Genomic DNA, 26,016 nt, shown 5'->3' on the forward strand with positions numbered 1-26,016 from the left:
CAGCATTATTCATAATAGCCAAAAGGTGGGGAAAACCCAACTTATCAGCTGATGAATGGCTAAACTAAATGTGGTCTGTCCATACCGGTGGAATGATACTTAGCCATAAAAATGAAGTACTGACCTACGGCAGCATCGATGAACCTTGAAAACATGATACCAAGTGAAAGAGCCAGGCATGAGAAGCCGCATACTGTATTTCATTATGTGCAATGTCCGGAATAGGCAAATCCTGGCAGAAAGTGGGAGTGGTTCCCAGAGGGGAGGGAGGGGGAGAGACTTTTCAAGGGTACTGTGTTTCTTCTTGAAATAAAAAATTTCTGGAATTAATGTTGGTTGTACAACCTTGTTAATATACTAAAAACCAGTTAGCTGTACACTTTAAAAGGATGGACTTTATAATATATGGATTAGATCTTAGTAAAAAATATATGTGGTTTATATATTTACAGTTGTGAGTGAGCAAAACAGTTTATTCGTGTATTAACTATTGATGAACAACTGTAAACCTACTTTTGCCCCACCCATGTATATCGGGAGAACCAAAGGGAGTAATGTAAGTGGGGGGCTTGTCAGCTGTCAAGGGCTGTACACAGCTTCCTCTAAGTTCTTCCCTTGGACAGGGGAACTGAAGAACCAGGGAGGATGTGGCCCCAGGAGGGAGGGCTGGGCGCAAGGTGGCTGCAGGGCCAGGCGGCTGTGATGGGGTTGGAGCTGGACAGGTTGGAGCTGCCCCAGGCTTGCTCTTGGGTGGGGATGGGAGGCCAGAGGTTGTCTCCTGGCACCTGGGGCGCAGGAATCTCAGGCATGTGGCCCTGAGCCCAAGGTTCCAGAGATTGGTCCTCCTCCCCAGGCCTGGGAGGCTGGGTGGGGCCTAAATTCAGACGTGGGGCTCTGAGCTCCAGTGGCCTCTCCCTCAGCCCAGGCCTGCCCCGCACTAGTGCCCTGCCCAGGCTCCTCCCTGTGGGGGACTGGGCTGAGGGGAGGGGCTGGGTGCATTCACATTTTCAGGTCTTTCCAGCCCTTGGCCAACCTGGCAGCCTGACTAACCAGCTTCTCCAGGCCTAGTGTTGGGGGAGGGGGGCAGCAGGAGGCAGCCAGCCCAGCCCCAGGCTGTGGATGTGGTAGAAGGTGGCTGTCATGGGGCTCCCCCAGAGGCAGCCTCACTCACGACTGCTGTTCCTCTTGGTGGCACTGGTCTGGCCCCAGCCCTGCACGAGCCTAGGTGAGTGGGGGTCCAGGGATTGGATGCACCTGGTCAGACCCAAGGGGCTGGGGCACCTGCTGGTGTGTTTGGACCCTGGGAGCCCACATCCTCTAACTGGGAGAGGCAGCCCCAGGGCAGGGGGCCCCAGGACCCTCACACCTATTTCCATGGCCACAGAGCTGATCCCCTACACGCCGCAGATAACAGCCGGGGACCTGGAAGGGAAGGTGACGGCCACCACATTCTCCTTGGAGCAGCCGCGCTGTGTGCTGGACGGTCATGCCAGGGCTGCCGACACTGTCTGGCTGGTGGTGGCCTTTAGCAATGGTGTGTCCCAGTGCAGGTGTGGGGCCTGGGGTGAGGGGTGGGGCTGAGGAAAGCTGCAGGGTCTGGGGAGCCCCTCACTGATGTTCCACAACTGGGTGTGGATTGGGAGTTGGGCTTTATGGAGAGGGGCTCTGAGAGGGTGACAAACCCTGCTTTGTGTCACAGGGGCCCTCTGGGTGCTGAAGGGCCAGTGCTGGAGGCCTTGGACCCAGCCGGGGATTGTGGCAAGGAAGGCCTGGCTTCACTCGCTTACCATCCCCATCAGTCGGTCCCTCCCTTCCACAGCCTCCAGGGACTTCCAGAACCCGAAGACACTGGCTGAGATCCCAGCTTTCCCACAGCTGCTGACGGATGGCCATTACATGACACTTCCCCTGTCCCTGGACCAGCTGCCCTGCGAGGATCCCGTGGGTGACAGCGGCATCCCCGTGCTGCGGGTGGGCAATGACCCTGACTGCCTGGCTGACCTTCACCAGCCATCCTACTGCAACACCCCCCTCCCTGGCCCTGGACCTTACAGGTGGGTCTCTCTGCCTGGAGCCTGGGATGGGGCCTGGGAGAGGAGGGGTTTCAGGGACCAGGGTTGCCCTCCCTAGCCTTTCCCCAGGCCCCATCCTGGCTGCAGGCTCTTTCCATTCACAAACCTTGGCTTCTTCCTCTGGGGTTGGGTGGGAGGGCTGGGAGAGAGCAGCACTCATCACAGCTGGGGGGCAGGCAGAATTCCAGCTTTTGGGTGGGCCCAGGGGGAAGAGGTGGCACCAGAGCTGTCTGGGGGTGACAGGGCTGCACTCATGGGCCCACTGTTTCTCCCATGGGTAGATCTGGTGGGAAAGTAAGCACAGGGCTGAGATCAGACCCAGTCAGTGGGTATGAGGTGGGGAAGCAAAGGAAGAGAGCCCCAAAAGCGCCCAGTGGCTTGCTGAGGTCAGGTTAGAGCCGGGGTAGCAAGGCAGGTGTCCAGACATGGGCTGCCCGGGCCACAGGATGAGGCCAGGTGTCCTCAGGGAGGCCAAGTCCAACTGGGAGAACCACAGGGGTGCAGGGAAGGTGTGGTGTGGGCTGGGCCAGCATCTCCATCCGCCTCCCTCTGCCCTCTCACCCAGCCCTGCTAGGTCCACCTCCCCCACCCAGGCCCACTCCCTGGCTTGGCCTCCATCCCTAGCAGCTACCAGAGCCAGCTTCCCTCAGTACCAGCCTGTCTGAGTCTCTTTTTAAAAATACGTTTTTATTGATTTCAGAGAGAGGAAGGGAGAGGGAGAGAAGGATAGAAATACTAATGATGAGAATCATTGATGGGCTGCCTCCTTCACACTCCCTACTGGGGATCGAGCCTGAAACCTGGACATGTGCCCTGACTGGGAATCGAACCATGACCTTCTTATTCATAGGCCGACACTGAGCCACACTGGCCGGGCTGCCCGAGCCTCTTGATGCTTAGAAACCTCCCAGAGCTCCCCAGCCCCCTCAAAGACACGACCCCTCTGCATGGCCCTTGGTGCCCTCAGTGCCAGCCTGCCCTTCTCTGTGATCCTGGACTCTGCATGCACCCTTAATGTACCCCTCCCTCTCTAGGCCTTTAGCTGGGGTGCTTGCCCCTATGGCGGGGGCGGGGGGGGGGGGAAAAGAAAGGTCTTCCGTGGCTTCAGAGATTCCATGGGGCCAGCATTTCTCCCCTGGGAGGCCTACAGCCCCCAGCTCAGGGGTGGGCAAACTTTTTGACTCGAGGGCCACAATGGGTTCTTAAACTGGACCAGAGGGCCGGAACAAAAGCATGGATGGAGTGTTTGTGTGAACTAATATAAATTCAAAGTAAACATCATTACATAAAAGGGTACGGTCTTTCGGCTCCGCGGGCTGGATAGAACAGCCGAACGGGCCGGATCCGGCCCGTGGGCCGTAGTTTGCCCACGGCTGCCCCAGCTTGTACTGCCCGCAGAGCCAAGGCTCACAGCTGGCCCAGAAGAGCTGCCTAGAGTCTGGCTGTGTTGGGCGCCCTGTCTAGGCAGCTGAGGCTCTGAGCCTCACCCCTCCTCCTCTTTCCAGGGTGAAGTTCCTCCTGATGGACGCTGGGGGCTCACCCCAGGCCGAGACCAGGTGGTCCGGCCCCATCACTCTCCACCAAGGTAGCGCTGGGGAGGGGGTGTCCTGGCTCCAGTCTGTCCCTTACACTCTGCGAAATGGTCGTGCTCAGCTGCCCCCTCCACCCCCTGCCCCCCGCTGCTGTGGGACTGGGTGCCTGGTGGCAGTGTTCAAATCCGGCGAAGCCTCCACACAGACAGTGGTGCTGGGGGTGGGGCACTGGCTCTGTCCAACCCCACATGTTTGCCACTCTTGGGTGCCCAGGCCCCAGCTCAGTCATGGGCAGCAGCAGCCTTTCCTTCCTATGGGGAGCCAGCCTGGGCCCAGCATTGCTGGGGGAGAAGAAGGGCCAAAGCAAGGAGGGCAGTCCGTCAGGGCCCCAGGTTCTGGGAGGCTTCCCTCAGCAGGGCCCCAGGAAGCCAGCATGAATGACCAGGCCGAGGACACTGCTTGTGTGAAGACCAGACGTCCGGTGTGGGCGATGCCTGGGAGATGGGCTGCAGGAGCCGGAGATGGGGCGGGCACTTGTATGCCAGGCTCCAGGGAGCAGGGCAGCCACATGGTCAGGCTTCAGGTCTGCTGCTGCTGGGTGTGCCAGGGATGGGCACTTTGGTGGGAACAGCCTAGAAGGTGAGACCAGGGTGGAGGCTGGAGCGATGGGTGGCCCAGGCTACAGGGCACAGATGCCCCTCTGAGATGGACAGATGTCTGTGGATGAGAGAGCCCAGCTTTGGGTATGAACATGGGTGAGGGGACTGCCCTGGGGTCCAAGGGCAGCCTCTGAGCATCGCTGTGTGTGCAGGGAAGTCTCCAGGCTCCATCGACACGTGGCCAGGGCGGCGGAGTGGTGACATGATTGTTATCACCTCCATCCTCTCTTCTCTGGCTGGCCTCCTGCTCCTGGCCTTCCTGGCTGCCTCCACTGTGCGCTTGTGAGTGGTGACACTCCCCGGGCCCCTTCCCACCTGGAACCCCTCCCCACTCCCTGCCCCCTGAACCTGGAAAGCCTCCCTGACCCTGTGGTTTTGAGCTGGGACCTGTCCCTGGTGCAGAGAATTCCCACCTGAGTCTCTCTCCTGGGAGGTCAGAGAGGGCGTCCAGCAGCTCTTCTAACCACAGGTTCAGAGAAGGGGCCACCTGGCTCTGCCCCGTCCATCAGTGTGTCCTTTGCTTTGGCCCTTGTCCTCCCGGGCCTTGGTTTCTCTCCAGTGAGCCCATCTATCAATTCAGTGAACTGACACTGGGGTAATCAGGGTGGCCACCTGGAGGAGGCAGGCCTCCAGCTTGTTCTAGAAGGGAGGACAGGGAGATCAGAGGCTGCAGGAGGAGGGATGTGGGAGTGGGGAGGAGGCCCTGAAGTGGCAGCTAGCTTCATCCAGCAGTGACACCGCTGCTCCTCCTCTGTCCAGCTCCAGCCTGTGGTGGCCTGAGGAGGTCCCTGAGCAGCTTCGGATCGGCTCCTTCATGGGCAAGCGCTACATGACTCACCACATCCCGCCCAGTGAAGTGGCCACCCTGCCTGTGGGCTGCGAGCCTGGCCTGGACCCCCTCCCCAGCCTCAGTCCCTAGCCTGGCCTACGTGCTTGGGGTTGGGGCACTGGGCAGGGGTGAGGGGGAGACAAGGGTACAGTGCTCCTTCTCAGCCCTTTCACCCACATGGCCCAACCCATCACACTTCCCCGCTCCCTGAAATCCCACCACTAGCCACCGGAATGCGTTCCCATTCTGCCTCCCCACCCCCTCCAGGCAACTGAAGTTGTATGCAGGGGAGTTTGGGCGAAGGCTATGGTCAGGCTGGGTACCCAGCCCCCACCTCCATCCCTACCTCTTGGGAGTTGAGGCTGGGTAATGTGGAAAGGCCACCCTGACTGGGAACTGCCAGGCCCCAGGAGCAGGCCTTGCTCTGTCCTGTGCAGGGAGCTGAACTGGGCCCATCACTGAGTCTATGAGGCCTGAGTCTCCCTGTTCCTCTGTCCCACCTGCCAGTGTCTGGGGCTGCAGTGAAGTCTCCAGAGGCCCCTTCATTGTCCTTGGGCACAGGCCCTTCCTGAGGGTGGCTAGAAGGTCAGACGGAGCATAGATACATGTATGACCATCCAGCCACCGATTAAGGCCACCGCTTCCAACCCCCTTGCACACACAGAGGGCTCACACACTGATCTACTCACTTTCACTCCACAAATGTTTGTTGAGTGCCTGCTGCATGCCATGCACAGTGTTAGACAGGGGGCCTCAGGCAAATCTTGGGGAGCTCACTCATTGCTCTGGACCTCCGATGACCACATGTCCAGATGTGACCTGTCAGTGTTGAGAGGCTGTCACGCCCTCAGATTGTCACATACCCTGAGGCTCACACTCCCCCAGACAACCACCCCAATGGCTCTTTGGGTTCCATGACCAGCCCTCACTGGAGGACAGGCTTCATTCCCCCTCCCCACTCACCGCTCCATTGCCCACCAACTTGGTGGTACCCGCCATAGCCACACGAGGGCGCCAGTGCACCACAGCTGTTGCCGCACAGCCCTGCAGGCTCACTCCTATTCACAGACCTGCAGGGTGCTGTTGGGCGGAGGGCTCAGCAGGGTCTCTGGAGGTCAGTGCTCCAGGCCCCATCTTGACCAAGCCAGAGGGATGAGCAGCCACGCTCCCACTTGAGGGCCCACTGCGTGCTTTCCAATCCACACAGCCCCCACCGTTTTCTAGATGCAGAAACGGAGGCTCAGTGACTTGCCTGTTGTGCTCTGCCCACTGCCACCTGGCCCCATATACCCTGGCCACACTAGACTGCCTGTGGCGCCCTGCGGGGGCCTGCGGGCACAGGTGCCCTCTCTTTCGAGGTGAATAAATGCTGTCTGGCTTTCCCATCTGCGTGGTGCCTGTGCTGATTTCAGAAGAGGAGCATATACGCATGGGGTCCAGCCTGGCCGTGCTCTGTCCAGCCCCACCGCCACCAGCCTAGGGCTGCCCTGAGCCTGTCCCCTTGATTGCTAGACCTAACTGTTCTTTGGGGTGCTCCCATCTCCTGACAGGCCCTAGGAAAACCCATGTGTTGCAGGGCCAGGAACCAGCTACTAAGCCATTTCTGTGTATTTAATAGTGTTCCCTCCCCGGCAGACACTTCAGGGGAGGCTTTACTTACAAACCCATGCACTCCTGGCTCTGGGTGGTCTTTCCCCTCTCCTGCCTGCACCCGTCTCCTGCCTGCACCCCACCAAGCACATTATCCCCTCCAGGCACAGACAGAGCAGTCAGATGCAGCCAGGAGCTCAGGCCCCCGTGTCCTGGGTAGCATCTGCTCATGGGAGCCAGCCCCTTTGGGCAGCCACCTTTGAAATTCTACTACTTTGAAGCCCAGGTCCCTCCTGACCTGGAATTGGAGGAGGGTTCAAAATGCCCCCATCTCATCCTCACCAGCAGCCCCTGGCAGAGTCTGTCTCACACTGTCCTGTCCAGACCTGGTTCCAACTCCAGATGAGGAGGCCCTCGAGGACCCGGATGCCCAGCTTGGGGCCTGCCATGAGGGTGTGGTGGGGAGGGAGCAGGGTCTGCTGGTGTTTGCTGAGTGAAACCATGAACAAACCCTCTGGGCAGGAGGATTGGCCAGGAGCAGGACGTACCCCAGGCTCTTCCATGTTGCAGGGTCTCTGTGGCTTGTTCCCGTGCCAGCATCTGCGCTGACCCCAGGCACAGCCTGTGACATGCTGAGCACGCCTAGGACTGCCCTCCCTCCTGAGCAGTCCCACCCAGCCCTCTGAGGAGCTGCTCTCACCCCATCTGGCTGCCCGGGGCTTGAACAGAGAGACACGCTCCAAACAGACATTGCAATACCCGGGTGAAGACTGTGACGAGGCTGAGAGCCCAGGGGAGGTAGCTGATCCCACCCGAGGGTCAGGGGGCTTCCTAGTGGTGATTTCTGAGCTGAGTCTTTATTTTATTTTATTTTTTATTGACTTCAGAGAGGAAGGGAGAGGGTGAGAGAGATAGAAACATTAATGATGAGAGAGAATCACTGATAGGCTGCCTCCTGTACACCCCCCACTGGGGATCAAGCCACAACCTGGGTATGTGCCCTTGAGCTGAGTCTTGAGAGGTAAGTGGAAGTCAGTGAAGTAGACAGGAAAGGAGAAAGGAGACCATGTTGCCCTCAGGTGGTATAGATAGTGCTGGGGGTGAGCAGGGAGGGGGTGCGGGGGTGGGGGGCGGGGGCAGGCAGCAGGTCCTGGGGCCCTGAACCAGGGCAGACAAAGGGGTTGGAGAGGAAGAGGTGAATTCAGAAATATTCAGGAGGTGGTGGAGGAACTGGGGACTTAGATGAGGGAGATGAGGCAGAAGGAGAAGGCTATGCCTGGGTTTCTGACATGAGGATGGGTATGAATGCAAAATAGAAGCCCTGTATGTGGTGGTATCACCTAACTTGCCTCAGCAGATCCCCAGCAAAGGGAGTCCTAGGATCGCATCTTAGCAGGTGGGTGAGTCCACAGCACATCAACAAATGGTTAACATTTTACAAAGATGGAAGCCTACCCTGGTCAGCAGGAGGCCACCCTGTGAGCCCGCATAATTGGGGGGGCGGTTCTGCCTCAGGGCTGTGCTGGCAAGCATGCCAGGGGGTCCCAGAATCCACACAGCGAGGGGCGGGTCGCACATGGCTACACTGTCACTGTCACGCTGAGCCCTGGGCCAGGGCACTCTGCCCAGAGTCACACTCGAGAGGGTCATCAGCAGAACCCAGCCCTTCCTGGGCCAGCTCATGACAGCCCTGAGCAGCGTACACCGTGACAGCCATGCTGTGCAGAATCTTTTATTAAACGGAGTTTTGGAGACTCTTTTGTTAAATGGCATTTAAAATTTTCCCCAGTGCTGTATTTGGGGAATCCATTGGCCCGTCACATAATGGCTCAGTGGTTAAAAACAAGTTAATTGTTAAAAAGGAAAACACAGCAATCAATGTGGGTGTGATGACTCACAGGTGACTCATCAGACCTGAAATCAAAGGAATCAGAATGACAGCAGGTGGAAACACACACACACACACACACACACACACACACACACACACACACACACGGCAGCCTGTCTCTTGCTGAGATGTCAGTAGCTGCCCTTTGCTGGTCTCCCCACACCAGTGTTGCTGCTCCCCACCTCTGTCCTCCTCCCAGCATCCTGAGGGACTAGAATCAGGGGTGGGCAAACTTTTTGACTCGAGGGCCACAATGGGTTCTTATACTGGACCGGAGGGCCGGAACAAAAGCATGGATGGAGTGTTTGTGTGAACTAATATAAATTCAAAGTAAAGGAGCGGAGGGGAGAGCAAGAGAACCGGATAGACAGCCGGATCCGGCCTGCGGGCCGTAGTTTGCCCACGGCTGGACTAGATCATAAACCTGAAGGTGTCACACCATTGCTCACAGCTCTCAGAGACTTCCTACTGTAAGCACAGACTCTGGATTCAACAGTTCAGTCATGGGGGCCCATGACCCATCCCTTCTCCCCTATATTCCAGCCACACAGGCCACAGGGCCTTTGCACTTGCTTTTCTCTCCATGTAGAACACTCCTCCACTTCGCTCCCTTTCCTCTGGCCCATTCCCTTCTTCAGGGACACCCTTCCTGGCCCCTCAGCTCTCCGACACTGTGTTCCTTTTCTTCTCAGCACGTTTTCCACCTGCAATCAGACATTTAAAACAGGGAGCTTTTCCATCTTCCCCAGTAAACTGTGAACTTCAGGAGGGCAGGGACTGACCAGATCTGGTTTGCTCACCAGGGTGCTCCCAGAGCCAGCACAGTGCCCAGCTCCTAGCAGGTGCTTAAATAACTGCTGACTGAATGTTTTATCAAAGGCACGTTATACTCTTTTTAAAATATCAGCTTCATCGAGATATCATTCAAATATTATACAATATAACTATTTAAAGTGTACTATTCGATGACTTTTAGTATTCACAGAGTTGTACCACTATCAACTTTAGAACATTTTAATCACCCCAAAAGGAACCCTGTACCCATTTAACAGTCACCCCCCATTCCTCTCCAACCTCCCTTAGTCCCGTCCCTGGTAACGCCTCACCTGCTTTCTGGGCATTTCACAGAAACAGAATCACATAATATGTGATCCTTTGTGACAGGCTCATTGAGCACAATTTGGGGGGAACAGAACAGAAGCCCTGGCATTGCCTGTCGTGGGCTCTGTCACTCACTGTTCCTCTCACCTGGCTGAATTGTTTCTTAACCCTTCGTTACTGGGTAGAACTGCAACCTAGTGTCCGGCCTCTGGACAAGCAGGGTCTCTTTCACCCAGGACACACAAGACAGCTACCACGGGCGCTCCGTCTCCTCAGGGGCCCAAACCCCTCCTCCACCCCCACCCCTGTATTCTCAGCTGCAAATAGGAGAGTTGGGTGGGAAGGAACTTTCGGGAGGAGATCGGGGAGCTCCTGAAGGCTCCAAGAGCAGGGTCTGGAGACCACACAAAGCTGCATTTCCTGGTCCCACCCTGGGAGTGTTTAGCTCTGTCACGCCTGGAAGCTGGGTACAGTGGCCGCTGCACTGGCCATGGCACCCTGATGGGCACCCTGGCTGCATCGGAGGCTGGAAAGGCACCCACTCTGACTGCTGCAGTGCACGAGGGCCCCGGTGTGGATGAGGGGCCGAGTCTGCTCTGAGAAGGGGTGCCTTTTTGTGATTCTCACAAAGATATCATATGGCTAGTGCTGGCTCTGGGACATGTGCGGCAGGAAAATGTCCCCTACATAAGGGGGAGTGGCAGGAGCTGGGAAGTAGAAAGAATGGCAGCCACCTCACACATCTAGGAGCATGGAGAACTTATGCTGGTCAGCAAGTTCCACTATAATAAGAGAATTTCATTGAATGCTGGGCATTCCTCAGAGCCTTGCTGGGGTTTGTGACTGTCTGCCATCTAAGAAGTCCCTGGGGCCAGTGTTGGAGAGGAGGGCCTCTCTAGGGTCAGCCCTGGAGTGTGCACACCCCACCTCGAGCCTCAGTGTTGTGTCTGCACAGTGGTGTCAGTGACTGTTGGCACCCAGGGCTGCTGTGAGTGGCCACAAGAGGAGGGAGTTAGAAGGTCTGAGATGTAGATGCTCAGTGAATGTTTTTATATTTTCCTTTGAGGTATTTTTTGTTATTTCAGAGGAAGACAGAAGCTGTCACTTTGACCATTGGTTGCTGCCACCTCAGAGCTTCCCAGTCCCTCCCAGCATGACACCAGGACCCTCTGCAGAGCTCGGCCCCTCCCCACTGTCCACAGGAGGAAGCTGGGCACAGAGGGAGTGAACCCAGCACCTGGCCCCGTCATGGCCTCCTTAGGCTCCTGGAGCCTCTCCTATGCCTGTGGTGGAGGGCGGGCAGGCTCCAACTTCTCAGGAGGGACCTGCATGAAACAGGAGCAAAGGGACACAGCTACACCTCACTGCTCACTCTTCAGTCTGCCCACCCCACCCCTGCCCGGAGGTGGGGGAGGGAGAGGAATGGGGTGGAGTCAGGGGGAGGGGACAGTTGCTGGGCACCCATTCTAGGCAGGACAACAGGCCTAGAGACCTTGCCCAGAGACCCCACAGGCCATGCAGAGGCTCAGGTCCAGTCCCTGTTCTTAGAAAGTGTCCCACACACTAGGAAGGTACACCCACTGTTATAGACCAAATCATGTTCTTCAAAATTCATATGTTGAAGCCGTGATCCCCTCTCAGAATGTGACTATTTGAGATAGGGCCTTTAAAAAGGTAAGTCAGTAAATTTAGACCTTTAGGGTGGGCCCTAATACAATAACCCAATCTCTTACAAGAAGGGATTAGGATACAGAGACACCAGGGGCCAAGCACAGAGGCCATGCAAAGAGCTGGCAAGAAGATAGCTGTCTACAAGCCAAAGAGAGAGGCCTCAGGAGAAACCAACCCTGCCGACACCTTGAACTTGGACTTCCAGCCTCCAGAACTATGAGAAATAAGTTTCTGTTGTATAAGCCGCCGGTCTGTGGCAGTTTGCTATGGCAGCCCAATCAGAGCAATCCACCCGCCATTGTGTCATGGGCATGAGTGGTAATGAGGGTGGCATGCACAGAGCAGGTGGTCAGCGGTGAGATGTTTGACTGAGAGCCCACAGGCAAGCAGAGGGCCGGGGCTTTGCAGGCAGCAGGAACAGCTTGTACAGAGGCTCGGAGGTAAGAAAGGGCCTTGGCAGGTTAAGGTCTTCAGAATGGACTTGGACAAGTATAGGCTGGAGCCTGTCTGCTCTCTGGCCCTGACCCTGCTCACACTGGATGCTTGGCCCAGCTTTTTGGGCTGCTCTCTCTCTCTCCCCTACAGCTAGAGACAACAGAAGCCACTGCAGCCATCCTGGCCCACCTCTGCTGCCTCACACGGGCCGCAGCCTGGATGTCCTTGGCCCCTGGAGACGGCCTCAGGACTGAAACAGGAGCCCAGGGTTCCCCCTTTATGCCTCATTTGCTGTGAGCCCTGCCCACCTCCCGGCCTCAGCTTTCCCTCTGTAGAGTGAGGGAAGATCTCAAGGCTCTTTCGGCCCAGACACTCCAGTCCCAGCTCCCCGAAACCCCACTCCCTGTGGGTGGGTGACGCAGGCCAGAGTTATCCGCAGCCACGGGAAAGAATGTGTTGCCCTTGACAACCATTCTTCTTTTTGACTTCTCCCTCTAAGGGACAGAGAAGAATGTCCCATTAGTCATCAGGGCCTCTCCCGCCCCACCTCCAGACCCCTCCCTGCTCCTTGTGGAGGAGGCCCAAAGCCCTCAGGAGTAATTCATGAAAACCCTGTCCTTGTCTGAGCCCTAACTCCGTGGGACCAGGGCAGTGGGAGTTCCCAGGGCAGATGGGATGGACATGGGGGCTAAGGGTGGGGGATGGGCAGGAAGGGTGGGAAGCTGAGTGGGCTCAGATCATCAGACATCTATGGGCCCCTCTTCCATGGGGGGTCCTCTGCTGGCCACAGCTGGGGTGCAGATAAAACTGGGCACAGAAAGTACAGTACAGGGGGAGGGGACCTGTGATGGGGCAACAAGACAGGTTTAGGGTTAGGGTTAAAATTAGGATTAGGGTTAGGGTTGGGGGAGGCATCAAACATGGGGTAGGGGCACATAGGGGACTTCCTGAAGGAGGTGGTGTGTGAGCACAATAGGTGTGTCGAGGGGCTCAGGTGGCCGGGAAGAGGGAGGTGTGGAGCTGGGGACATCAAAAGCGGGGAGACACGGCCTGGGGCAAGGCGTGGAAGGCCCTGAATACCAGCGGAGGAGTTGAGTGATGCAGAGGTGTCCCAGTGAGGTGGGGCAGATGGGTTTTAGGAAGGCCTTCGGTGGAGTGAGCGGAGTGAGCGGCAGGGAGAGATGAGCAGAGTAGGGAGGTGGCCTGAGTCAGGCCTCGGGGGACAGGGTCTCCCATGAACACCCCCAGCTTCTTGCAGGGTGAGCACGGCGGTGCTTGAGGGTGCCTGGTAAGAGCGGGTTCCACCGTCTGCCCCCAGACAGGACCACTGCAGGTAGCGTCCAGCACTGGGGCCCCAGCCACCTGGACTGCAGTGCACAGACTTCTGAGCTTCAGGAAAACTGAGGCACAAAGCCCTCTCAGGGGGCCTCCTGCGCAGCGTGGGATGGAAAATGAACTTGAGCGGCTCCTTGCTGCCACCACGTTGTCTCCCCTGGACCACTATAGTAGTCTCCTCACTTGCCCCCTGTATTGGGTTGAATAGTGTCCCCTCAAAATCCATGTCTATCCAGAAGCCAATGTGAATGGTGTCCCTGTAAGAAGAGGGAAATTTGCCCTAGCTGGTTTGGCTCAGTGGATAGAGGGTCGGCCTGCGGACTTGAAGGGTCCCGGGTTCAGTAGTTCCGGTCAAGGGCACATGCCTGGGTTTCGAGCTTGATCCCCAGTAGAGGGTGTGCAAGAGGCAGCCAATCAATGATTCTCATCATTGATGTTTCTATTTGTCTCTCTCTCTCCCCTTTGCTTTCGGAAATCAATTAAAAAAAAAAATTTTTTTTAAAGGAGAGGGAAATTTGACCACAAAGAGACACACAGAAAGGAAAACAGTATGTGAAGATGGAGCCAGAGATTAGGGGATGCCAAGGAGCCCTAAGGATGGCCTCAACCACCGGAAGAGAAGAAGAGGAAAGGGAGATTCTTCCCCATAGCCCTCAGGAGCAGCAGCCCCAGGCCACCTGGGCTTTGGACTTGTGGCCTCCAGAATTGTGAGAGAATAAATTTCTTTTTTTAAAGCCACTCTGTTTGTGGTTCTTTGTTAAAGCAGCCAGGAGATGATACACCTCCAGCCCAAATCTGTTCTCTCTACAGCAGCCCAAGGGATCCTGGCCACATCCTTCTCCACTGTAACCCCACACTGCCTCTTGTCTCTCTCAGGGTCAAAGCCAAAGTACTGACAGAAACTTGCATGAGTCCACGCCACTTGTGCTGCCCCTTGACCTCACGGGCCATTCTCCTACCCCTTCTCTCATTCCCTAATTAACCCTCTAGCCACATCGATCCCAGCAAATCCACCACCACTGAGATGCTCCCCATTCGGGCCCATGATGGATTGTTCCAAGGATGATACTGGCATTTCCACCATCCCTGCGTGGATGTTGCACTTCCCTCTAAGTGACATCCCTCCCCGCCCCCCCGCCCCCCACCGCCTTTGAAGCTGGGCTGGCCTCTGGCTTGCTCTGGTCCTAGAATGGGGCTGGCTGCACTGTGTACACTGTTCAGGCCTAGCCCTTGAGAGGCCTGCCAGTTTCCATGTTTGCCCTCTTGAGGTTCTTACTGCCATGTAAAGAAACTTAGACTGGATCACCGAATAATGAGCAACCTCATGAAGAGAAAAAGAGGAAGGGAGAGAGAGGTGAGGGAGAGGGAAGATAAAGGGGAGGGGAGAAGACAGAGGAGAGTCCTAACCAGCGGTTAGTTGTTCCAGTCCCTCAAGATATGTGAATGAAGCTGAGCTCCCTGCTGGCCATAGCCACATGAGTGACTCCAGCTGATGCCATACAGAGCAGAAGAACCACCCAGCTGAGCCCAGTCCTCCTACAGAATTGTTATATGATCATATGGCCGCTGTTTAAATCCTCCAAGCTTTAGAGGCATCTGTTACACAGCAATAGACAACTGACCCCTAGGCCTTTGCACCTGATGATCCCTCTGCCAGTAGAGTACTCTCTCAAGGGGTCTCATGGTTCGCCCTCTTCTGGTTCATCCACGTTATGTTTCTCTGTCACCTTGTGAGGGTTCCATGATCTCCCTGCCTAAAATAGCCTCCTCTTATATAACTCTAACCTCCTAGCTTTTGTTTGCTCGCAGCTGTATCACTCCCAGACTTTCTGTTATACATGTATTTGTTTATTTACTTCCTGTCCCTCCCCACCAGGATGTCAGACTTGGTTTATTTTCCCAGAGGTACCCCAGAGCCTGGCACAGAACAGGGGCTCTATAATGACCTGCTAGAGGAATCAGTGGATAAAGTGCCAAGGGGCCAGACCACAAGGCAGGAGAAAGAGTCAGGCCCAGGGCAGGGTTGATGAACTGTGAGGTCTTTCCCCCTTGATATTGGGTCTCTGTCAGGGTCTGGTGAGTGGCCCCAAGGCCAAGCTAGTGGAGGAGGAAGGAACTGGGTCACCTGCAGTTCCCCTCTCTACCCAAAGTCCGAGGCCATAGATCTGAGGCTTCTCTCTGCTGGGGAAGGGTGAGGAAGAGCCCTGCCATGCCTCCCTGTGCACCTCCTGAGGACAGGGTATGCTGGCTGTCAAAAGTCTGGGCCTTTGGGAGCCTTTTGCTGGCTGCTCTATGTGAGGGGGTGAGTGGAAGCCCCACCCTGTCCATGAGTCACCCTAAAGTTACACAGCAAGGAAGGTCCTTAGAACTAGACTATATTCCCAGGGGTTGGCATGCTTCCCACCACCTTGGCCTCTTTGGGCATCTTGGGTCCACTCCCTGCACACAGGGACTCACTGGGCTGGGCACATCGGGAGCAGGAAGAGAGGATACAGCAGGGAATATATATTAATATTATTATATAAGAATATGTACTATAGCTCTGGCTGGTTTTCTCAGCGGTTAGATCGTCAGCCCGAGGACCAAAGGATCACAGGTTCAATTTCTCATCAAGGGCACATATCTCCGTTGCAGGTTCAATCCTTGGCAACCAATTGATGTGTCTCTCTCACGTCACATCGACGTTCCTCTCTCTCTCTCTCCTTCCTGCTCCCCCTCCCTTCCACTCTCTAAAAATCAATGGAAAAAATATCCTCACTCTGAGGTTGAGGATTTAAAAAAAAATTAATATAAAAATTGATTATAGCTCTTCAGAGGCCGACGCAATGCGGAGGACAAGCCCAAGAGTGAGATGACCCCGGAGGAGCTGCAGAAGCAGGAGGAGGAAGAGTTTCACACGGGCCCACTCTCTGTGCTCACGCAGTCAGTCAAAAACAGCACCCAGGTGCTCATCAACTGTCACAACAAGAAGCTCCTGGCCGGGTGAAGGCTTTTGACAGGCACTGCAACATGTGCCGGGGAATGTGACGAAGATGTGGACCAGGTCCCCAAGCGTGGCAAGGGCAAGAAGAAGTGCAAGCCAGTTAACAAGGACTGCTATATCTCCAAGATGTTCCTGTGGGGGATTCGGTCACTGTGGTCCCGCGGAACCCGCTCATCGCTGGCAAGTAGGGGCTTGCTCCCTGCTGTCAAAACCCACTCCCCCGTCCTGCAAAGACCTGCCTTTGACATGAGAACAATAAAATCCTGTGTTTTTTCTAAAAAAACAAAAACTATTATATAAGCATACATACTACATGTAATGTTAACGTAAGAAACATTCAACCCTGTAAAGAATTTTTGTGAGTTTATTTGAGCCAAACTGTCGACAATTTCCGGGAAGCAGAATCTCAACAAATTAAGATAATGCCCCGGAGAATGGTAGTTTTTCACCTTGTTTTATACATTACAATCAAAAGAGGAGACACTAGTGGGTTACACGAACTCCATTGGTAATAGATTAGGGAGGCGGGAGAAAAAGTGGAGAAGCCTCTGGGATTGGATGAAAAGTAAAATGCTAGACAAGTACTTCTTTTACTCAGGTGGGTGCAGGATAGTTAACAGTCAACAATTAACTCAGTAACAATGAGAGGATTTGTGGTCTCTGAAGAGCGGTGCCTGTGCTTTGAGGGGTCTGGAAAAATGAAAATTACTTTGAAATTCCAACGGAAAGGTTCGGGGTTGGGCCGGGGTCACACAGAACGGACTCAAGGCTCAGTGTAATCAAAATGATATTTATTCCTGTCACCTGGGTGCAGGTGGTCTGACTGGAGAAAGAGCCAAATTGGGGAGGGAGCAGGCTTTTCATGCACTCAGAGAGAGCTTCAGATGGGGCTTCGGCTTGACACACGTATAAGGACTGTAGTTGCCCTTTGTCCTTCTGCTGGTGCCAGACGTCCTTTCTCCGGGGGCTGTGCAGGGGTTATGGACTTCAGGAATTTCTGTAAAATAACCACTTAAGGGGAGCATGTTTGTGCAAGGCTTAGGCTAGCAGAATGGGCTTTCTCTTATTAGCCCCTACTAAAGTAGAGCCCTGTACCTCGATTCACCCTTTCACCAACAATATTGATATTGTAGATGCAAAAAGACAATAGGCTCTGTTAAGGTAAGATTGACCTTTGCCCTAGCTGGTTTGCTCAATGGACAGAGCGTCGGCCTGCAGACTGAAAGGTCCTGGGTTCAATTCCAGCCAAGGGCACATGCTCTGGTTACCAGCTCAGTTCCCAGTTGGGGGCGTGCAGGAGGCAGCCAATCAATGATTCTCTCTCATCATTGATGTTTCTGTCTCTCCCTCTGCCTTCCTTTCTCTGAAATCAATAAAAACATATTTAAAAAAAGAAAAGAAAGCCACAGAGGCAGGAGTGAGCCATGAAGTGAGAGCTGGGCTGTGTGAGCTCCGGAAGCAAGTTACAGAGGCAAAGAAGGGCTCTTGGAACTTAGGAGAAAGAAAGGCAAAGAAAACACACCAGGGGAAAGGAGGGGGTTGGGGGTTGAGTCCTTTATCTTGAGGGTTCTTATCTGGAGGTCTCAGGGGAGGATCACAATAGACCAGTGGTCAGCAAACTCATTAGTCAACAGAGCCAAATATCAACAGTACAACTATTGAAATTTCTTTTGAGAGCCAAATTTTTTAAACTTAAACTTCTTCTAACACCACTTCTTCAAAATAGACTCGCCCAGGCCGTGGTATCTTGTGGAAGAGCCACACACAAGGGGCCAAAGAGCCGCATGTGGCTCGCGAGTCGCGGTTATAGACTATTCATCATCTCTCCAGGAGTCTCCTCAGGGTCATGGTCTCCACTGATTGGCCGGCACCAGTGCACGGGGTCATTAGTCATTGCAGCTGGTCCTGATGTCAGCCCAGGTTTTGCTGCTTTTCTGGGCCTGAAGCTGAAACACCAGAGGCCTAGATGTTATCTCTAGTTTGACCAAAACTCTGTCTCTGTGGTCAACAGACCCCAGGCTCTGCTTCCAAAATCTTTAGATGGGGGTCAGAACCTCATTGTCCTGAGGGCTTAATGCTTAAGGGCCTGGCCACGCAAGGGACAATGGAGGCTGTTCCTGCTCTAAGGGAGTCTACCCCATGACTAGCGACATGCCGACATGCTGAGGGAGGAAAGGTCTGGGGAGGGTCCCAACCGCAGGACCAGCAAAATGCTAGGGGAGGAAAGGTCACCTGGGCTTTCTCCCTGGTGACCTTCCGAACCTGGCTTATGGTTCCTACTCTGCTCACGCCTGTCTAACTGCCTCCTACAGATGTATAGAGAGTAACACAGTATATATATATATATATATATATATATATATATATATATATATATATATATATATATGTTAGTAAATCTGTCTGCCTGGGAGGGAGGGATCCAGAGCAAATATAGCAAAATGTTAACAATTGTTGGATCTGGGTAGAGGTTATCTATTCAGGCATTCATTGTACTATGTACTTTTATTCTATAGAGATGTGGCCATCCTATCTAATACAGAGGGAATATGCTAATTGACCATCACTCCATCACAAAGATGGCTGCACCCACAGCTGAGGCCAAGTTCCCATAAGGAGCCTTAACAAGCAATCAGCAGGGACCTGAAGCTAAGCCCTCCCCTACCTGGCAGGGCTTGATAGGGGACCTCAGGCCGGGCCCCCCGCCCGGCGGGGCTTGACAGGGGACCTCAAGGTGTGCTTCCCGTCCTGGTGCTGGGCTAGGGGACTTTAGGCTGCTTCCCCCGCCCCAGCGCCAGGCCAGGGGACCTCAGGCGGCATCCCCCACCAGGTGGGGCTTGACAGGGGACTTCAGGCCACGCCCCCCACCCCGGCACCAGGCCGGGGGACCTCCGACTGCACTGCCCGCCGGGCAGGGCTTGATGGGGGACCTCAGGCTGCGTCCCCTGCCCCAGCACCGGGCCAGGGGAACTGAGGCTGTGCCCCCCTGCCTGGCTGGGCTTGACAGGCGACCTCAGGCCATGCCCCCGACCCAGCGGGGCTTAAGAGGGGACCTCAAGGTGCACTTCCTGTCCTGGTGCTGGGCTAGGGGGCCTCAGGCTGCTCCCCCTGCCTCAGCGCCAGACCGGAGGACCTCAGGCCACACCCCCCACTTGGTGGGGCTTGACAGGGGACTTCAGGCCGCACCCCCCACCCCAGCACCAGGCCAGGGGACCTGAGGCTGAGCCCCCCTACCTGGCTAGGCTTGACAGGGGACCTCAGGCCATGCTCCCCACCCAGCGGGGCTTGACGGGGGACCTCAAGGTGCACCCCAGTGCTGGGTCAGGGGAACTCAGGCCACGCCCCCACCCAGCGGGGCTTGATGGGGGACCTGAGGTTGTGCCCCCCTCCTGGTGCTGGGCCAGGCGACCTGAGGCTGCGCCTCTCCCGCTTGGTGGGGCTTGATGGGGGACCTCAGGCGGTGCCCCCCACCCTGGTCTGGGCTGGGGGACTTCAGGCCACCTCCCTCCCATCCTGGTGCCGGGCCAGGGGACCTGAGGCTACGCCCCCTGCCCAGCAGGGCTTGACAAGGGTGGGACTGGCTGGGTCTGGATCTAGCCCAGTGGGGGTAGGGGGGTGGCCTGGTCTGGGTCTCATGCAATTTTGAGGTGCATATGGGTGGGCAGGGAATTGACTCTGGGTCCCATGGTGAGCCCCAGACTCTGACAGAAGGAAGGTTTTCATATACATTTTACTAATTTTCTTTCATCTCTTAGACATCTATTATAGAGAAAGGGCAAACAGCAATATTAAATTATTTCCTCTAATTAATCCCCTTTTAATGTGCACAAACTTCGTGCACCGGGTCACTAGTCCTATTAATCAAAGCCTATGTGGTTGTCACACCCTCACACCACAAGCGATCACCAGAAGGCTGCATGCGCAGCAGGTGCGTGTGGGTGGGTGGGGGCTTGATGCTGCGTGCGTGGCATGGAGGCAGGTCTCGAAGGTCTGTGCGCAAGGCCTGGGGGGTCCCACAGCTTCAGCCTACCTCTTTGGGGCAATCCATCAAGGAGCCCCGGGTGGGTGGGCGGGGCATACCTCTTTGGGGCGATTGATCGCGGGGTTCCCGCACTGTCAGAGGGCACAGGCCAGGCTGAGGGGACCTCCCCCCCCCCCAGTGCATGAATTTCATTCACTGGGCCTCTAGTTTCTATAGTAAAAAGCTGGGGAGGTAAAGAAAGCCTTTCCAGGCTGGGTCTGACTGGGACTTACTGGCTGGGCCCCAGTCGGACCCACTCGTGTCTCCCTCTCTTCTGCATCTGGGCAGAGCAGCTCTGGTCATGCTCCCTCTCCAAGGCCAACATATTTGCTTACAATTCTGCCTGTCCCACCTCCGTGCCCTCTCAGTGCTGATTGCAGGACGAATGGCATCTGAAACCCAGCAGTGTCACCGCCATTGTGCTGAGACGCCTGCTCTGCGGAGGGTCCCGTGCAAGACACGGGGAGCCCACCCCACTCTGCTGCCCTCCACCCTCCGAGTAAGGGCCAGGTTCTGCCTTCAGGGAGCTTTCAGCAAGAGGAGGCACAGGTGCGCTTGATGTAACAATATCCTGTTACAGTGATTAGAAAGGGGAGCCCAACCCACCTGGCTCAGTGGTTGAGCATGGACCTATAAACCAGGAAGTCATGGTTCAATTCCCAGTCAGGGCACATGCCTGGGTTGTGGGCTCAATCCCCAATGGGGGACATGCAGGAGGCAGCTGCTCAATGATTCTCATCATTGATGTTTTTATCTCTTTCCCACTCTCCCTTTCTCTCTGAAAACAATAAAAATAGAATTAAAGGAGTGTAAATGCATTATAATAGCTAGAAAATATTTATAATGGTTAAATATATTTTTTATTTTTACTATTCCTAAAAGGAGATTGAGTTTGGGGAGGGTATCTCTGGCCAGGTGCAGACACCCGGCTGAGAGGGGCTGGTGCCCGAGGCAGGAAACCCATGTGGGGAGGCCACTCCTGTCCAGGTGAGATGGGGTCCATCCATGCTCTTCCCACCCGCCTGGGCCCTATTCAGTAATCTGTGTTGTCCTGCCTGGGCAGTGGCCACAGTTGGAGAGAGGGCAGGTCCTCTGGATGAGGAGAGGAGGGAGGGTGATGTCAGGGAGCCCCCTGTGAGCTTGCCTCTGGGTGTGATCCTCTAATTCGGGCTCTGCCTGGCTGACTGGATGATCTTGGACACACCTCCTTCCCCTCTCTATGCTTCATCTAGGAAACTGGGGGGAACCCCTTTCTGCACAGAAGGGCTGTGGAGAGCTCTCGCTGCCAGGTTGGGGGCTGTTTGGATGAGAAGATTTCATAGGGTGTGGCAGGACTGTCACGGGGCTGCCTCCTCACTCCATGGCCCCTCCCTGGCCCTCCTAGATTTGGGGCGAGGGTGTTCAGGCTTGTCTTGGCAGCAGCAACTGATTGTTCTCTTCAGACCCCTCCTAGCAATGCCAAATCCATGGGGCCAGCAGATTCTGCCCCAAAACCTGTCCAACCAGTTGTTTGGGAGGAGGGGGCACCTGGGAGGGGCAGCAGGAAGTGCCAGCAGCAGCCTCCCCCAGCCCAGCCCAGCCCAAACCAGGAGCTCAGAGCTCCGGACGCTGCAGACAGACCCTCTGACAAACAGTTGGACTTGGCCGGGACATGGGGCTCAATGGGGGACAGTCTGGGCTGCTGATACCACTGTTGCTGCTGCTGATCTGCCTGCAGCTGGGGACAGGCCTGGGTGAGTGAGAGGGGAGGTGGGGCAGGGGTGCCCACTGTGCCTCAGGCTTCAGGACAGACCTCACCTCCCATGCCTCACGGCTGGGGACTGGGTGTTGGGTGGGTCAGGAGAGACAACCCACCAAAGAGGTCACAAGGTAGACCCTATCCCCCACGCCAAGATAGGGGAGTGAGCAATGCTTCCTCACTCTCTGGGTTTCATCTCTGTGCACCCTGAGCCCGCACCCCATTTCTCATCAAATCCGGTATTTGGGGCCCAGGGAGGAGTTAGGGGTTCTGAGCTCCCCTAGCAGCAGGGCTGGACACGGGCATGGAACCCAGGCTTCTTGTCCTTCTCAGCCATCCCTGCTTTTCCCAGATGAGGCTGTGAGGGGCCAAGAGGGGTCAAGTTCCAGAGGGAAAGGTGCCTGAGGGCGGGATGGGTGGTGGCAGAGCACTGGGTGGGGAGGAGAGGGTGTCCTAGGCTCTGAGCCAGGACATAGCCCCCTTCTTGGTGGCCCACATCCAGGCCTGAGGTCTTGGAGTGGAATTTCCTCTGTCACTGTCTCTCTGCCCCGCACTCCCCCTCCCCCGCCCGCCGCACCCCAGCCATTCATTTCTCTCATCAAGTAAAGCAATCTGGACCATGTGGGTGGAACTGGAGGGATCTCGAGGTCACTGGGCACCAGAGGGTTCAGGCTCCCTCAAATCTGAGTAACCCTAAAAAAGCCTATGATCCTTTCCCCAGAAGAACTCCCTGCAGCTGGGAGGAGGGGCCTCTTGTTCTCTTCCCTGGACTCTGTCCATCACACAGAGACCCAAGGTAGGGCAGGGCCAGATGGGCCTCCCAGACCTCCCAGAGCCCACCCCTCCTAGGCTCCCAAGGCAGGGCAAGGGCTGGACTCGTGGGCACAGAGCTGCCAGGGACCCTCCTGACGAAAGCCTAAACAAAGCTCCCAGGAAAAGCCCTCAGTCTCCCTCGGACTAGGGCCCCCAGGGCGGGGCCGTGCCTCTCCCTCAGACTGGGCTCCTGGCTCCTGTCCTCCCCTCAGTCTGGGCTGTGGGAGCTTGGTTTTCTGGCTGAGCCTCTTCTCTGACCCACCAGCCCCAGAGCGCATCAACTATGTGCCCCAGCTCTCAAGTGCCACGCTCGCGGGGGCACTCACGCAGTCCACCTTCACGCTGGAGCAGCCGCGAGGCCAGTTCAGTCACCTCAACATCTCCGACTTTGACCCCATCTGGCTGGTGGTGGCCCACAGCAATGGTGGGTGCCACTGGGGTGGGCCTTGGCTTTCCCTCTGTGAGATGGACAGGGGCGTTGGAGGAGCAGCAGGGGTGGAGGGAGTGGAGGAGGTGCTGCCGGGGGTGGCCAGGGGCTGCCTGGCCTGGTGGGATGTGCTGGAGCCCTGCCCATGTGGCCCCCCTGCCATATGGGGCCAGGTGAGCAGGTCAAACACTAGGCCTGGGGTCCTGCAGGCTCCTGAGGACTGGGGGTGGGCCAGCCCCTACTGTCAGAGCCATCATTACCCACCATCTGACCTGAATGCCATCCTCAGCCTCCCAGAACTTCATCGCCCCACAGAGGGTGGAGGACACCCCAGTCCCTGCCGACTTCCCCCAGAAGGGCTACTACCTCACGCTGATGGCCAACCGGGCGCTCTATCCGCTCTATCCGGGTAGCCAGCCTGGCAACCAGCTCCGGGTCCTCCGTGTGGGCAATGACACTGGCTGCTCCCCAACCACAAGGGGCTGCAACCACCCCCTGCCAGGCCCAGGTCCCTACCGGTGAGCGCTCTGCCTGTGCCCAAACCTGAGCCTGGGGCAGCTCCCAGCTGGTGCCTGGGTTCCCTGCCCTAGTTCTGCAAATGGGAGGAGGCCTGGGTGAATTCTCCTGTCTTTCTTGAGCAGAGGGACCCTGACTTGAGCCCCTGCCCCTATGGGCAATTTGGATCCCACAGGTGGAGTCTCCCCATCCAGGCAGGGTGCCCCTGAGAGGGACTGGTCCCTCAAGCCATCTCCCTTCACTCAGGGCTTGATTCACTGATGTTCAGTGCTGGGGGATCTAGTCTGCTCCACACACATTTCCCGAGTGAGGACACTGAGGCCCAGAGAGAGTGAGGGATGCACACAAGGCCACACAGCTGGGAAACGTCACCGCTGTCCTTGGAGTCCAAGGCTATGCTTTAAGCCTTAGTCCCCCTCCCCCACCCACCAGGACCTGGGAGGCAAGGGGGCAGACTGATAGGCACCAGGGTCCAAAAGTCCAGGATCCAGGGACCCTCACCCCCAATGCTGGGTCTTCTGTTCAGAGTGAAGTTCCTGGTGATGAGTGACAGAGGACCCGTGGCTGAGACAGAGTGGTCCCGTGACACCCGTCTGCAGCCAGGTATGGGGCCAGATGAGCAGATCACACACTAGGGAGATCCTGTCCTGTGGACTGGGTGTGGGCCAGCCCCTGTCGGTCAGAGCCACCATTACCATTATGCTGTCGGCAGGTGCCCCTCCCCCAACCTGGGTGTGGGGTGGTTGATCTGGAGGCTGTTCCAGGCCCCCCTTCTCAGGTCAGATCATATCTCTTTCCTCCCTGCATGGCCTGCCCTGCCTGCCTGTGGGGTCCCCTCATGCCCTTCAGCTGAGGCACTCCAGACTACCCCAGGGCTCCAGAGCGCGGGTACAGTGGTCATCATTGCCATCCTGTCAGTCCTGCTGGCTGTCCTCCTCATGGCCCTCCTTGGCCTGCTCATCTACACCTGGTAAGTGGACAGGGCCCCTGGGATGAGGTCCATGACCTGGACCGCCTTTATCCCCTTCACCCTCCCTCGATTCTTTCGTAGAAGCCCCCGGCCCAGGCCCCCAGCCCAGCTCCCCCTTGCTAGGCTTGCTGGAGTGGCTTTCCCTGAAGGCCAGACATGGCTAACAATTATTGAGCAAGGAATCCCCAAGGTTCCAGAACCTCTTCCTCTCCCTCCCTTGTCTCTCCCTGCTACCTGCCCAAGGTGTTCGCCATTTCCAAGTGGGCGCCACTGCCCCCTGGTGGCAATAACTGGAATTGTGCATGGGGGTAGGCAGCAGATTCCAGTTGGGAGTCACCCAGGTGAATTGCTTTTAGGCCAAGCGCTAATCGTTGCCTCAAGCTTTTCATTCAGAGTTCAGATGGGGGCCTGGTGAAGAAGGGGTGTCCAAACTGCCCTAGAGGAAAGGGGAAGCCTATCCCTGGGTAGGATTTGGGGAGGAGAGAGAGGGGGAAGTGCTGGGGCTGGAGGGTTGTGGGCAGCCAGACAAGGGAATGGCTATATTCTGAAGGCCAGAGGAAGCCAGTGGTGGGTTTTTATTAGGAGAGACAGGCATCCTGGGGTGTGGGGAATGGAAGAGGAGGCCATGGGGACTGGGTGCTGACAAAGGCCAGGGAGGGGACAGCTGGCTTTGTGAAGTGTAGAGGAATCGTCTGGTTTCCTTTGGTTAATCCAGCCTGGCCAGTGGAGCCTCAGTTTCTCGGGCTCCTATGCCTAGAACTCCAAGCTCTAGTTTACTCTAGGCAATAGTCAGGGGACTTCAGGCCTATGTTCATCATTCTCTCTCCTTCTCTCCTCCCTGTCCCCCACCCAAGCTATGACACCTGTGGGAGCACCCCCATTTCAGGACCAGGGGAGTTGGCATTCATGAGAAGATATAACCCCCACCACATGTTCAGCCATCCAGCTGTGGGGGGCTCCTGAGTGGCTCCAAGGGGCTCCCATCTATCCCTCAACCTCCTCCCTGGTCCAGGCTGCAGAGCCCAGGCTAGGAGCAAGTCCTGCAGCTTCTGGACCTCAGAAATAAATGTCCCTAGCACTCCCCTGTACATCTGTGTCATTGTATACTTGTACCTGGATGTTTCCCAACCCGCTGCCCCCAGATCCTCGGGGGTGAGGGTCTTAGGACGATATAGTGCCAGGGCTGAGGCCCAGGGTGCTAGGCCAGCTAACCCATCTAGGGCAGAGCAAGCCCCTCTTCCAGCCTCAGTGTCCCGATAGGGATCTATAAAATGGGGATGATCACACTGCCCACTGGGCCGAGGTGAGTCTAAACCAAGGAGGTGAATGGGCTGCCCCTGCTCTGCACGTTTGACACTTACTCCCCTCACCCCAGCATCCTCCTTGTGGCCCCTCTCTCCTGCTGCCTCGCCTCCTGGCTGGAGGACTGAGGG

General features: G+C 56.3%; 2 protein-coding genes and 1 pseudogene across 4 annotated transcripts; all 3 read left to right on the forward strand.

The window, feature by feature from the left end:
• The first annotated feature begins 1,009 nt into the window (after nucleotides 1-1,009).
• UPK3B (uroplakin 3B) lies at nucleotides 1,010-6,476 on the forward strand. Of its 2 annotated transcripts, XM_080679666.1 has the most exons (6): nucleotides 1,010-1,225; nucleotides 1,385-1,534; nucleotides 1,820-2,054; nucleotides 3,578-3,657; nucleotides 4,416-4,545; nucleotides 5,023-6,476. In XM_080679666.1, the coding sequence occupies exons 1-6, from the start codon at nucleotides 1,141-1,143 to the stop codon at nucleotides 5,180-5,182; spliced, it is 840 nt and encodes a 279-aa protein (XP_080535792.1). In that variant the 5' UTR covers nucleotides 1,010-1,140; the 3' UTR covers nucleotides 5,183-6,476. The 2 variants fall into 2 exon arrangements, with proteins under 2 accessions (XP_080535792.1, XP_080535793.1); XM_080679667.1 differs by lacking the exon at nucleotides 1,385-1,534 and having other exon boundaries at nucleotides 1,020-1,225.
• A 9,481-nt stretch (nucleotides 6,477-15,957) lies between these two features.
• LOC308253869 (small nuclear ribonucleoprotein Sm D2-like) lies at nucleotides 15,958-16,286 on the forward strand (annotated as a pseudogene). Its single transcript has one exon. The product of its transcript is annotated as a small nuclear ribonucleoprotein Sm D2-like (transcript).
• A 5,484-nt stretch (nucleotides 16,287-21,770) lies between these two features.
• On the forward strand, nucleotides 21,771-25,546 carry LOC308253618 (uroplakin-3b-like protein 1; the record flags this gene model as incomplete). The annotated part of the gene is made up of 6 exons (XM_080679235.1): nucleotides 21,771-21,852; nucleotides 22,942-23,094; nucleotides 23,387-23,615; nucleotides 24,140-24,216; nucleotides 24,463-24,583; nucleotides 25,438-25,546. The coding sequence occupies 6 exons, from the start codon at nucleotides 21,771-21,773 to the stop codon at nucleotides 25,544-25,546; spliced, it is 771 nt and encodes a 256-aa protein (XP_080535361.1).
• Between the last annotated feature and the right edge of the window lie 470 nt (nucleotides 25,547-26,016).

Source organism: Plecotus auritus (genome assembly GCF_963455305.1).
Source record: "Plecotus auritus genome assembly, chromosome: 7".
NCBI classification, from domain to species: Eukaryota; Metazoa; Chordata; class Mammalia; order Chiroptera; family Vespertilionidae; genus Plecotus; species Plecotus auritus.

What these genes read in the sequence shown, in the direction of transcription:
- UPK3B (XM_080679666.1), top strand. Translation starts at nt 1,141, where the DNA reads ATGGGGCTCCCCCAGAGGCAGCCTCACTCACGACTGCTGTTCCTCTTG. An exon ending in CCTGGCCCTGGACCTTACAG is followed by an intron (nt 2,055 to 3,577) that starts GTGGGTCTCTCT and finishes TCCTCTTTCCAG; the next exon opens with GGTGAAGTTCCTCCTGATGG. An exon ending in CCCCATCACTCTCCACCAAG is followed by an intron (nt 3,658 to 4,415) that starts GTAGCGCTGGGG and finishes CTGTGTGTGCAG; the next exon opens with GGAAGTCTCCAGGCTCCATC.